This window comes from Physella acuta, unplaced genomic scaffold (genome assembly GCF_028476545.2).
Source record: "Physella acuta isolate Inbredline_101_S28 unplaced genomic scaffold, ASM2847654v3 ptg001275l, whole genome shotgun sequence".
NCBI classification, from domain to species: domain Eukaryota; kingdom Metazoa; phylum Mollusca; class Gastropoda; family Physidae; genus Physella; species Physella acuta.
The window spans coordinates 157825-172845 of NW_026732790.1; the positions used below are offsets into that span (position 1 = coordinate 157825).

At 33.7% G+C, this 15021-nt stretch overlaps 1 protein-coding gene across 3 annotated transcripts in view; it reads left to right on the top strand.

Moving 5' to 3' along the window:
* Positions 1–3407: 3407 nt before the first annotated feature.
* The window catches only part of LOC131957883 (cys-loop ligand-gated ion channel), a 121537-nt gene continuing 109923 nt past the window's right edge, over positions 3408–15021 (top strand). Inside the window, exon 1 of one of the 3 annotated variants that reach the window (XM_059322698.1) lies at positions 3408–4138. In XM_059322698.1, the coding sequence (XP_059178681.1) occupies positions 3881–4138 (258 nt within the window). In that variant the 5' untranslated portion in view covers positions 3408–3880. The remainder of the gene's footprint in view (positions 4139–15021) is intronic. The other 2 variants (XM_059322700.1, XM_059322699.1) reach the window with 2 other exon arrangements.

Below are 15021 nucleotides of genomic sequence, written 5' to 3' on the forward strand. Positions count from 1 at the left end.
ACGTGTGAGTCCTATATCTGACTAATAAACAAACACGTGTGAGTACTATATCTGACTAATAAACAAACACGTGTGAGTACTATAGCTGACAAATAAACAAACACATGTAAGTACTGCAGCTGACAAATAAACAAACACGTGTGATTACTATATCTGACTAATAAACAAACACGTGTGAGTACTATAGCTGACAAACTCGCGTGACTTGCAACTCTTTAAGTTACCAAACATGTTCATCTGTTTTCAACCAAGTCCAGATCGAACCGGCTTGAAAGTATCTAGAGACACACATACATATGTACTTGGTGCTAGATTGAGCAAGTATTTCGATACCAGTGTTCTTCCAATATAGGGTCATACCATATTTTGGGATTATTTCGTTTCACATACGTGTATTTAAATTAGATAAGTTTAAACTTTTAAACTATCATCTTAAGTGAAGTATAAAGCTATTTTAATTAACATTTTGCAACCTTTTCGTCTGATTAGAAATTAAGTTATTTACTTCATGTTTTGAAACTTATTTATCCTTTATTAATTAGACATTATATGCATACAATTATTTGAAATAATCATATAATTCTAGTAATCTTTTGCAACACATACATGTACCCTTTCTAATTTCCAAATTAATTTTTGTTAAGCATTTCAATACATCAAGTTTTCTTATTCTCCAATTTTTAACCAAATGTTGATTTCTAGATTGTTTGTTTTCAATTCATTAGATATTTTACATTGTTGCGTAATTTTTTGTCTTCGCCATTCACACACAAGACATATCGAACATTCAAATTCTTTAACAATTTATTACCGTTTTATCGGCGTACTGTATTTGAATTAAAATTGTTTTTAAAGATTTGCCTTTAAAATAATACATAACATTGATTTATTTTGTGTTCATACAATTTACGTATTTTATTTACGTATTTTATTTACGTATATGATATTATTTTTCTTCCCCAATTTTCAGGTTCAATGGGACGTGAAGCAGACATCAGGTATGTTTCTACGGCAGCTGTGGTGAGGTGGTACAGCACTTAACAACAGGTGTAACTACCACGCTTCACTGAGTTTCACCTGACGTACGACCAGGTGTCACCTCATTCATGAGTCGTCACATCTCGTCATGAGGTGTTGCTTCCCTTTGTGAGGTGTAGCCTCCCTTTGTGAGGTGTTGCTTCCCTTGATGAGCAGTCGCTTACCTTTACGACGTGTAATCTCCCTTTGTGAGGTGTAGCTTCCCTTTGTAAGCTGTTGCTTCCCTTGATGAGCTGTTGCTTCCCTTGATGAGCAGTTGCTTCCCTTCACGACGTGTAACCTCTATTAAGAGGTTGTGTGGTCCCTGGCACGTTATATTTTGATTGAAGTGGCGAGCCTGTGTTAGAATATAATGCGTATAGTGATATTCTATGTGGCATTAGGTTATGTTTCTTTATATATATATATATATATATATATATATATATATATATATATATATATATGAGTTATTGCTATACTTAGCCAAGTTTGCCCCAAATGGGTTTAATTTTTAAATGCTGGTGTATTATCTATTAGCGGTTCAAATTATTAGTTATTGTATTGTGGTCTGTGTTGTCCGTATCTCGAAAAATAAGTCAAACATCTTCAGTAAAACGTTAACCATTTAAAAATAGAATTTGTAACCATAAATCGCAAAATCAAATTGTAAATATTTCCGATGTTTAATAATGAATGGCGGTCAGACCCATTTCACACTTAATCACAGCAAGAATTATTTTATAAGGGATATAACATCGATCGTCTTTCAATCATTGCACTCAACATACAAGAAAATACACAAAAAAGCTTAAGTCAAAATAACAAGTAGAAGTAGAGCAGTTCCTTTAATCGAACGCACCTGTTTGTTCTTGATCCACCAGTTCGTTTAGAAATCACGAAACTTAACTTTTTAAAACCACGGAGTTTAAAAAAAACTTTTTCCATTAATCCATATGTTCTGAATCATTTCAATTCGATTTAAATATATATTTCAATGCAATAAACTTGCATCTTTCTTATATACATACATACACACACACACACACACATATATATATATATATATATATATATATATATATATATATATATATATATATATATATATATATATATATATATATATATATTTATGTATAAATATGTGTATATATATAAGAATATATGTATATGTATATGTATATATATACTTATATGAATATATATATATATATATATATATATATATATATATATATATATATATATATATATATATATATATGAAATTTTATACTTACTAAGACATCAATAATAATGCACACACACACATACACCTTTAAAACTGAATATTTTAAAATATTCTTACAATAAAATGTTATTGTAAACATTATTTACACCCAGTTTTACTGTTGGCGTGAAATACTCAAACCCCGCACCCATCAATAATGTTACCTTTTCTCCGCGTGATTTCGCAGGGATTTCTGTATTGATCGTATGGTTCAGTCCGGTATGGATTGTTTATGTAATGCTGCGCGGGATGGTCTGTCGTTTCTTATGGTGCGCACTATGACGACGCGTACTTGGACTCACCTGTGGTACCACCACATAGGGCGTTGGTATTAGTGATTTGAACTGTTTTAGGGCTTTTTTTGTTTCAAATATCATTTTAGACAGTAAACCAATACAATAGTGACTGATGTTCAAATTAAATATTATAATTAAAATAAATATTTCCATAAAAACACTTTAGTATTTTTAAAAAAAAATATATAAAATTATATAAATCCATCTTATTAAGAATGTGAATGTGTGTGTATGCCCACATTGGTTGTGGAGATTTTCGCGAAAAAAACCAGTTTATTATGAATATTTTAAATGGGTCTACATAGTTTAAATTTTCCAAGAAAAACATTTAAAGTTTATTAAGTACATAAAAAAAGAAAAAGAAAAGTAAAAAAAAAAGAAAAAAAAAGAAAAAGAAAAGAAAAGAAAAATCGAAAAATGTATACATACAATTAGCATAAACTAAAAGCCTCAATTTTTATGAATTTATTTTAATAGTGATGTTTTTCATAAACTTAAAAAAAAAAATGTTTTACAATTCCACATATGTTTTTCTTCAAATTTATCATATAAAAGAAAAATTAAAGTTTTATTACAAAAAGTTCATAAAATCTGTAAAGTTGTTTCTCTTTAATACATTTCATCGCTTCGAGCTCTTTTTCATAATCAACTCTCCGTGTAAAGGTTAAATCCATTTACCCAAATCCTAGCAGTGTGCGGGCAGCATACGGGTTAGCATACTGGCAGCATACGTGAGTCCTGTAGTTTAAACGACAATCAATACCGCCACTGCTCCAAGTACGCTAGCGTCATCGCAGAGAGCGGGGGGAGCGACAGTGCCAGAGAGAGAATTTTTCGAAAACCGTTGTCGATGTATAATTGCCGAACCCTAAGCGCGACTGCCAATCCATATTTCTTCTACGGACGGCGGCAAATATATCGTGACAGTCACCGCTGTGTAACCGTGTTGTGTAGGCAACTAGTTGCCGTTAGTTTCATCATATCTACTCTATTTCATTTTCTCAACGTGGTTTTGGAATAACTTTTAAACAGATTGTACCGTTATATAACTTGAATTTTGATCGTGTTTTTTTTAATTTTATTTTTAACTTTGTTGTGGATACGATTTTTTTACACACCAATAAGGCAGCTGGTCTTTCTTATACGGAGGCGTTCTCAACGCCTTTAAGTAATTAACTCTAACTTTAAAACCGTGTTGTTAATTATTATTTTTTCTTATATCGAGGAGGCTCTTTTAAAGAGGCTCACCCGCCACTCATTCAAGCTGGATACTCCTCTGCCAGGGGCCACTACAATGGCCAGCGTTGCCTACAACTTCATGGTCGTTGACCCCAACGCCCACTCCCGGAGGTACAGTGAACACAACGGTTTCGACAACTACGACCCCCGGGACAACCGACCCCTGCCCGACCCCATACGAGAGTACTCCTCCTCCCGGAGCCCGAGCCACAGGAACAGTGTAGCCGTCGACCTGGGGGAGGGGTCGGGCTCCATCAAGAGGAGGAGAAGTAGGAAAAAGTCTGTCAACGGGGACAAGGTGAAGGACGATAGGGTGAGTACCCGTTGTGTTTGTTTACCTAAATGTTTATCAACAAGTTCATAAACAAACAATGCGAATAACAAGAGCGCATGTTGCTATGTATTGCATGTACACTGTAATAATATATCTTACATTCATAATGTTGTCGATGAAAATAATACACATATGCAATATATACATATACATATATATATATATATATATATATATATATATATATATATATATATATATATATATATATATATATGAAGGGCACAGTGTAGAAAATACTTAAAGTACAGAGTTTCAAACTCTGTTTAGACCTGCATAATATTTGATTACATGTTTTGAAATATCCATGTAAATATGGGATATGAAATTGGTAGCTAAGTTGTTTAATTTCATAAAACTGTTGAAACGTTGTAAATATTTAAACATCATTAAATAAAATTGAGACCGTTTTTCTGAAAACCATAAAATTATACATAAGTGTATCTTAAGAAAAGCCCATACACATGAGAATATAGTTGGATACATCGCACAGCTAAAATAAAACGTAAAGAATTATTGATTTACACATACATAAATGACTATACGTAACTATATGACTGTAGTTAAGATCACATTGTTGACAACAATCATACAAATTATAGACCCCGTAGGTCTACTAGTATTGTTTATATATAGGCCTATAATACACATAATGCATTCTATATTGATGACGAATGTTATGATTATTTTTAGAGTAACGTTTGATATATGGCCATGGATGAAGAGCAGATAATAATGGTTGGGATATGGGTTGTAAATGGGTGATGGTGGGGATATGGGTTGTACGAATGGTTGCGATATGGGTTGTACGTATGGTTGGGATATGGGTTGTACGTATGGTTGGGATATGGGTTATAAATGGGTGATGGTGGGGATATGGGTTGTACGTGGGTTGACGGTAGGGATATGGGTTGTACGTATGGTTGGGATATGGGTTGTAAATGGATGATGATAGGGATATGGGTTGTACGTATGGTTGGGATATGGGTTGTAAATGGGTGACGGTAGGGATATGGGTTGTACGTGGGTTGAAATAAAATATATGGGTTGTGTGTAGGGGATATGGTCTGTATGTGGGTTTCTATATAGCCTAAATAATCCTAGGTTTGTATACACACTTTTGTAGTTCCTATGCTGATCAAAATAAGACATATGTTTGCTAACAATACTCTGTTATCTTTAGTATAGCAAAAATAAGTCAATGCTTGTCAACATATCGCAATGGATGTTTTATAAGGTTGTTTCTTTTATTCACTTCACTTCACACACACACACACACACACATATATATATATATATATATATATATATATATATATATATATATATATATATATATATATATATATATATATATATATATATATATATATATATATATATATATATACATATATATATATATATATATATATATATTCCAAAAGCAGTAGCAATCAGGCAACAAATAGATTGTATAAAAACGTACAAAGAACACAAACCACGAGCGTATTGTGTTATTCTATCAAGACATCAGACAACCATGTAAAAACAAACCACGACTGTATTGTGTTACGATACTCTATCAGGCAACCATATAAAACCAAACACTAGTGTAATCTGGTGTGACACGAACAGGCCAAGATTCGTGTTACAAGATCAAAACACAGGCAGCAGCACATTACGTTTCCCACCATTTCTGTATAAGCAGTGTTTCTTTCAGACTTTTTTCTCCGGGGGGGCACAGGTAAAAGTGTCTGTTTTCTATATAAATTCCATTTTATGGGAGAGGTGTGGTAGACTTTCTTCGGAGAGGAGCTCCGCCCCCCCCCCCCCCCCCCCCCCTAAAGAGATGCCTTGAAGAAACTGGAATTGAGAAAGTTGAAAAATATAAATTCACGTATTAGAAATGTTTTAACACAAACCAGATTTGTTAAAACATGTTATAACGCAATGCGTATACTTTTTAAAGTTTGAATGCGATGTAAAATATGCATTGAATATGTTATGAAATATTTCCTAAACAACCTATGGGACAACATGGTCGGACAGAAGAACCCGCAACAGTAAACCTTGAACTCAGTGTTCGAAGTCGGGATTGAGAAGGTATAATACCGCTGACTGAACCCTGAGATATTGGGTACCTGACTCTGTTAGGGAACATACAATTAAGTGGGCGTAGAAACGATCATATTATTATTGTATTAGCAATGCCATATACATTGGTGAAATCTGCTTTATCTGCCCAAGTACACGACAGATCTAACATATTTAGTTCATTTGTTTAGAACATTTGAAAACAGAACAACTTTTAGACCTTGCATCATAAAACACCAATGTAGTTTTTTTTTCACCGTTGAGAACAGTGTTTATTTCAGACATATTTCTCGCGGGTGGAGGGTGGAATTAAATTATTGGGGGGGGGGGGGGGTGCAGTGATAAAAGTATATATTTTATATATCAATTATAGTTATGAAGTAGGGGGAGCGGTAGACGTGCTTTGTATGAAGGGGGAGGAGGGTTCAAATTTGGCTGACCTTCTAATCCTTGCATCTATGAATATTGTGGTCATGTTTGGTTCAGTCAGGCATACATCATTTTAATAATTTTATTTGATATTTTCATTTCAAACAATTTTATCTCAACCCCAACCCAGTACCCCATGGCGTTGTACACAACGCATACAACTTAAGAAAAGTTAAATTATTGACTCAGCTTTAGGCTATACGTAAGGCACAGTTATCGTTCACTCATGCGGGACGGTTCGTGATGCCGTCACAGCTCGTTGAACTCTATTGATACGTGGACACACATACAACCAGATATATACACACATATACAGGCATACAAACGCCTACATACACGCACGAAATGACATTGCAAGTTTTATTTTTCAAGCTTTTTCTACTTTGTGACCTAGCTTTAAGTGCGTATGTGTGTACTGAATTACTTCCCCTTAGGGTGATCTTTTGTGCTGTTGATTCCGACGTTGGTGCATGTTGGACCATAATTCTAGCTCATGCGACAGTTGGACCATAAAACTAACTTAGGAGATCTTTGGACCATAATACTAGCCTAGGCCACCGTTGGACCATAATACTAACTTAGGCGACCGTTGGACTATAATGATAACTTAGGAGATCGTTGGAACATAATACTAACTTTGGAGATCGTTGGACCATAATACTAGCCTAGACCACCGTTGGACCATAATACTAACTTAGGCGACCGTTTGACCATAATACTAACTTAGGCGACCGCTGGACCATAATACTAGCCTAGGCGACCGTTGGACCATAATACTTAGGCATAAAATTATTACCTTTATAGGCGGCTGGCCATAGTGCTGACCACATTATCCATGCATATACCGGGATCACATAAACAGGTGAACTCTACTTTCCTTGCCTCAAAGACCGTTTGAAATGATTAGTTCATCATGTTACCCCTCGTTTCTTTTCCCCGCAATCTTAGTATCTGTGTTTGAGAGGTACGATATGTATCCGTATGTTTAAACCACATACAAGTCATGAATATTCAAGTATTTTGGTGGGTCTTGCTAGATGAGTTTCTTAAGGCACATAGATTTGTATCTTACAGTCTGATTCCAATGCAATTTAAACGATATCATCAGATGCATATAAAATAACAAATTTCAGTGTAGATATAATTCCAAATTTCAAGAAAACGATAGATATAATCAAAGAAATATATGCCATTTACATTTGTGTAGTAGTTCATTGATGTGAATGCAATTACAATTATACCATTCACTACTTTGGTTTTATTCAATGGTTTTATAGTGTTTACACCTAATTCTATTTTTAAACTTGTACTGTCGTGGACATTTAAAACTACTACTTAGTGATTAGACAAATCTATCAAATCAATACAAAAAATGTGTTGTTTATTAAAACGCGATCAGTAACAAAATGATAAAAATAAATGACGCCGATATCATTAGAACATGCACTTTAAAATAGAATATAGTCTATAATTGCATAAATTGAATTTGGAACAGTAATTAGTTTAATTACATGTTGTTAAGTGTCTTGTACTTAACACATCTTTAATAAGTGACATTAAAATTATGTGGTTTTTTAGATTTAATAACAAATAAACTCATATTTTATTCTACTGTGTATAACATGTAATACGAAGGATGTATTCTGATTTCTGATACAAATGTACCTGAAATACACTGTTTCCTGGGAAACCTAGTATTTTAGTTCTACTAATGAATCGCATTTAAGGACAATTTTCATCAGTAAGAAATTAACTAGATCATTTATTTTATAGTCTTGTTAAACACATCATTTGAATTAACGGGATTTTCTTAATTTAAAACATCAATGAGAATCTAATTCAGTATCGTATGCATGTAAAATAATACTAAAAGCTTCCGGAAAAAGTATAAATAGAACTACACTCGTTTAAATTAGTATTAGAAGTTACAGTATTTCTTCCAGATTTGTTTCTCCGGAAGGGGTGGCACTTGATGTTTTCGGAGGGCGGACTAAATTTTCCGAGGGGGTGGTGATGGCGAACAGTGGTAAAAGTATGTTTTCTATGTAAATTCCATTTAGTTCAGGTGGGCGGTAGACTTCCTTCGGAGGGGGTGGGGAGCCTGGAAGAAACTCTGGTAACAATTGAGTCGCCCTCTCAACTGGTGTTGTATTTAAACTCACTTATCATTCTTAATTAACCTACCACATTATTAAAATCGTCAAGGTTCACACTTTGGTGTGTCGTACTAAAAACAAAAAAAATAAAATAATTGTATCTATTTTTTTCTATAGTTAAATAGAAATATACTTCGAAAAACAATGATGGTTACATTAACATTTGACTGCATAGTCAGTGAAATATAGTTTACACACAATTTATCAGCGTAGTACAGAAACATAGTATGTATGTTTCCCAGCCACTCTTCACTTATGTTGTGAATTAAGTAGAGGGTTGTTTTTGTTTACATTTTGTTTACATTTTGTTTACATTTTGTTTACATTTTGTTTACATTTTGTTTACATTTTGTTTACATTTTGTTTACATTTTGTTTACATTTTGTTTACATTTTGTTTACATTTTGTTTACATTTTGTTTACATTTTGTTTACATTTTGTTTACATTTTGTTTACATTTTGTTTACATTTTGTTTACATTATGTTTACATTTTGTTTACATTTTGTTTACATTTTGTTTACATTTGTTTACATTTTGTTTACATTTTGTTTACATTTTGTTTACATTTTGTTTACATTTTGTTTACATTTTGTTTACATTTTGTTTACATTTTGTTTACATTTTGTTTACATTTTGTTTACATTTTGTTTACATTTTGTTTACATTTTGTTTACATTTTGTTTACATTTTGTTTACATTTTGTTTACATTTTGTTTACATTTTGTTTACATTTTGTTTACATTTTGTTTACATTTTAACGTCTTCTATCGTTGACTGTGGGAATCGATCTAATAAGATGATGTGTAAGGAAAAGAGAAAATCCCATTACAACCTTGCAGCCGTGTGAATCCGTTTTTTATCAAAGCGACCTACGAATACATTTTTAATGGCATTGGGATGTCGTTTTGTTAGGGAAAGGTCGAGTTTAATGCGTTTTAGAGATTCATTTGTCGTCGTTGTTGATCAGACGATGAACTTTAGGTGAAACGGCCTATCTGTTCGTCTGCTGAAGATGGTCTGTGAAAAATATAAAAATCTGGAGCGGTTTATTTGAAGAAAACGTTACATAACTTGACATAAACTATTATTTTGCCATTTAATTTAGTGTGTTTAATTTAATTAACATTATATAAAATCGATGTCCAGAAAAATATCCTCATTGAATTTTTATTGTCGAGATAGATTTTTTTTAAAAAATCTAACGCTTCTGGTGAAAGTTGTATTTAATTTTTAGAGTATTTTTAATTAGCGATGAATGATAATTTTTATATTGACGTTTTGAATTAAATATCTCATGTTTAAAACTATTTTCAAACGTCTAGTTTTTTTTAAACAACACAGTAAAGATGTAAATTGTAAATTAGGCAAGGGAGAATCCAGAGGGTAAATATAGAGATAAAGTTTAGTAAACCATACATTATTGTAGAGATGAAGTCTTAAATAAAGTTTAGTAAACCATCAATTGTTGTAGAGATAAAGTTTAGTAAACCATAAAAATTGAGATAAAGTTTAGAAAATTATAAATTGTTGTTGAGAAAAAGTTTAGTAAACCAAAATTTTTTGTAGAGATAAACTTTAGTAAGCCACAAATTGGTGTGTTTTTTTTTCTTTCTTTCAATATGAGCTTTTTATGTTTTCCATATATTTTCGGAGGTTTAAATTTAAAACACAAATTGGTATCACGAATTATAATCAGGACGTTGATGTTACATGCATTTAAATAGCAATTTCATACGCCAGTAAGCCAACGAGCTTGATATCAATGTACTATAACTGATTGGTAAACAGTTTACTTTTTATACGTCTCGAGTATGCTATTTCTTATAGAAACTCATCAAGTAATCGTATATTAGGTTCATATTGCAACATTAGACTATACTTTTAAAATATAAGTATATGCTTTTGTACGCAGCTGATAAGTTAGACACGATGATTTTGGAATTACACAGCACTGTTAAAACAGTATATACAAAGTTATATCTTTATTTATTGTTTAAAAACCTAAAGAAAATCACAATCTTGTCATAACTTTATCTTGTAGAAATAAACTTCGACCTGTTGATTGTCTTCATTTTGTTAAAAAACCAATGGCTATGTTATTATTGCCTTTACAAAGAGGTTTGTTTGATCAAAGCAAGCCTAAAAGTCTCACATAGTCAGATACAATGTGCGTTGCTAGGTTAACATATAAGATAATATGTTTTGCTTGTGTTATATCAGCTCTACCATACCGCAGCCACATAGTTCAATAAAACCAAATCATTGGATTCTTTCTAAACTTAGACAACAGATCGAAGAAGTAAAAAGCAGCGTTATGTCAGTTCATATGAGTCAAAAGTAGTCGAGGCCTAAAATATGTAACGTTTTAATTCTTCCGATAAGCGGTTCATAAGTCTTATGATGCAGTTTCATTTGTTTCTGTGACTTCGACATGTAAAGCGAAAATTGTGGTCAGTTCTATTCTAGGTGCGCAATGATGCGCATTAGACTTATAGTACGCATTATTGCTATGTTGACTTAGGGACGTTCTACGGACTCAAGGCTAGGATCCAAACTCCAGTCTTTCGGTTAAGCAGTCGTGCGCTCTATTACCCGATCATTTTTTTTAAAGCTCCCTTTCAAAGCTAACGGTCTATAGGGCGAGTGAAGTAGAGATAGTGTGGTCAGCACTATGCCCAGCCGCCTTTACTTTCCCTAACGTGAGTTCAGGTACCCATCACAGTTTGGTGGACTCAGGGACGGTCTACTGTATTGAACCCGGATTCTACTCGAGACTTACGGGTTAGCAGTCCCGCGCTCTACCGTTATACCACTCCGTCCCCTATCCCCCGACCCTACCGTCTCATAAAACTGGGCACTGGTTTTAGGATAATCTCTGAGTTTGCCAGCTAAGCATTCGCATGAGCAGCGAGAACTTCCTGCTGCCTAGATTAAAATTAAAACAAAACAATTTTTTCTTTAAAAACATACAATAGACCGTACAAAACATTTTTTCCCTTAAAAGCAGACAATAAACCGCACAATTCTAAGAAAGCGATATCGTATAGCGCCTTACTTCTGTTTTTCAATGGAAGGCTGAACGAAAGAAAAAAAAAATTTCACGACAGTCACGAGTGTTATGGTGTGACCGGTGTCAATAGCAACAGCACAAACCAACGAGAGGTCGGTCGGTATCGATTCTTTTGGAAAATAATAATGAGATTCCTAATAAAAGGGATAAACGGTAATCGATACCGGGAATATGTCCCCTTATAACCCATGCAGACATACTATTTATGCTTGGGTTACTCGATTTAAACACGAATTAAAAAAACGAACACTGAGAAAGGGGGTTGTTGTTGGCAATGTAAAAACAAACATGAAAGCTATGTAGTGATACGTAATATTTTTTTTTAATGCTACGATTCTTGTAGTATTCGAGCAGTTACACACACATACACACACACATACACGTATACACACACAACACGCAGACTATCAGTGAAACAATAGATACAATGCTATTCACTTTTTAAAATATTCTTTCATAACACACACACTCACACACCTACACACACAAACGCTAACACACATGATCATCCAAATACAGCTCCCTTCTCGCCTAATATAATGTATTGTTTCTATTTTTTCTTCACATCTGTGTATTTTGTTAAGCTTATATTCTCAACGTGTAGTGCATTTAATTAAACATATCGATGACACTACAGAAGACATGAGTAAGATACCGTTGTAATGGGCACTACAAATGGGAAATTTACAGGAACAATTCCATTTCACATCGAGCAAGCACTTATTTGGCGCCAGCGAAAGTAGAGTCAATATTTTCTGAGTCAGCAGTTTACGAGGATGAAATCTTTTCTGGTTCTGATTGATTTATGTCAATGAGGTAAAAGTAATACAATGAGGATTTATATGTCTTGCATGGTTCATTTGAGAAACTGCTGCTTTAGCATGTGCGTTTGCATGTGCATGTGCACGTGTGGGTATGTGTTGTGTGTGTGTGTGTATGTGCGTGTGTTGTAGAGACTTTACGCGTGTGTGTAGGATGTCATTATTATTTTGTAGGAGATATATGTTAAAAATGATCTATTATCAAATAATGGTCGTCCCTAGCGTTGATTATGAATTAGTCTGAATATCTTATCGTTTTTACATAACTGTGGCGTTTTACGTGAGTGAGGATGATACAGACAGTAAAAATTAGCTATCGTATTGTATATAGCTTATCGCAAAGTTACAAACAACATGAATGAGAGGGCCCTAATATCTTAATGATAAATACAACTTTTGTTAGGATAGAGAATATTGGTTCAACGTGTGTGTGGTAGAACTGTGTTAAGTATCAAACTTTTTTACAAGCATGTAATGTGTTGGTCATTTCTTACATATATGTATTAACTTTACTTAGGAGGGATGGCGTAGGTGAATGGTAGATTGTTTTTGTACTAGCCAGTAGATCTTGAGTTCGGATCTTGTTTCGGATTTGTGAGTGTAGAACTTCCCTGAGTCCACCCAGCTCTGATGAGTACCTAGCTTACGTTGGGGAAAGTAAAGGCACTGAACATCGTGTTCTCCACCGTATCCCTTTATATATCAAGCTCCAAAAAACGTAAACTCTACTTCAGCTGCACGATAAGTCGCTATATATAAAGAGGAACTTTACTTCATCTGCCCAATAGATCGCTATATATAAAGAGGATTTTTACTTATTCTTTGCTGAACAAATGTTTAGTGTGATGGTGATGAACGTTTAAACGTTACGGTCGATAATCTCTGTATCGATTAAAACAGTGAGTAGAGTGAATAGAATGAATTAAACTCATAAAGCCTAAAGCTGGTCATGAAATGGAAACGATTAAAGGAGGTTATATGTCAGCCATCATTGAAAGACTAGGTTAGAAATTTTGTAATGCAACGATTAAAGGAGGTTATATGTCAGCCATCATTGAAAGACTAGGTTACAAAATTTGTAATGCTAGAAATTGGTTAGGCCGTTGAACATACGAGTTAAAGACTTAAAGAATTATAGTTTTAGGAAAGATTAGTAAAGATTAAAGGTTCATACGACAGTAAAACGGAGCCGTGACTGTGTGTTTTTAAGATTATATTCTCACTGTGTAGTGCACTAAATTAAACAAGTCCATGACTCTATGGAAGACATGAGTTTTGTAGCGTTATTATGGGCACCAAAAATGGAAGATTTACATGAAAAAAATATCATTTTACATAGAGCAAGCACATTTTTGGAGTCAGTGCAATAGAGTTTAGCTAGTTCATAATTGTGATTGTTAGACGTTTCTGAGTCTACCCAGCTCAGATTAGTACCTGGCTCACGTTTGGGAAAGAAACGCTGACCATACTTGGCCGAGGTCAAGACACATTTTAACGCACTATGGAGCATTAGGTTATACATTTAAACTTCTTTCTCTTTTTTTTACTTTACTATGATATCAGTTCCTTTTTAGTTATACTTTACTATGATAGTAGTTCCCTTGTTTTTAAACTTTACTATTAAACTTTGATTCTAATAATTGAATATTCTTGCGAAAGAAAATAGAATTTTGATATTAAATATTGAAATAGTTATGAAAGACGAGTTAGAATATGTTTTTAAAGATTGAAAGATCACATAGAAGATGAGTAAAAACTTTGATAACAAAAGGTCAACAAGAAACATAACTCTTGTGTAAGAGTTAATTCGATCCGTGGCACTCAGAAATCGAGTCCACGAAGATTCGTATCGTGCCTACGCCATGTGAGGAAGTATCGATTACGCCATCAAAAATGGATTCGTCTTTTAGTCACGACTAACTTTTCAGCCAATCAGTGCAGGTGCATCGGTTGTTATGTGCCACGAAGTTGCGATAACTAGGTCGACGTTAAGGATGAAAACACGCGGCATGTGTAGCCGTTTCTTTGATTTCTAATCAATCGATTGGGGTATCGATCTAATTCGGCAGGGATTGGAAATCGATGTCGGGCTATTTCATTCAGAACATGTGCACATTAGGGCACTCATAAAATTTCTCATAAATGCGTGTATTTACACAGCACTCGCGTTTTTTTTTATGTTTAAATAAAAAAAAAATGCTATGTTGATGTGTTTCTTGGACTTTATTTCACAATGTCTACAGTTTGGTGTGGACGTCGTGTGGTTGAGGAAAATATGAATGTCGTGGGGGAGGTACAAGGACTGGAAC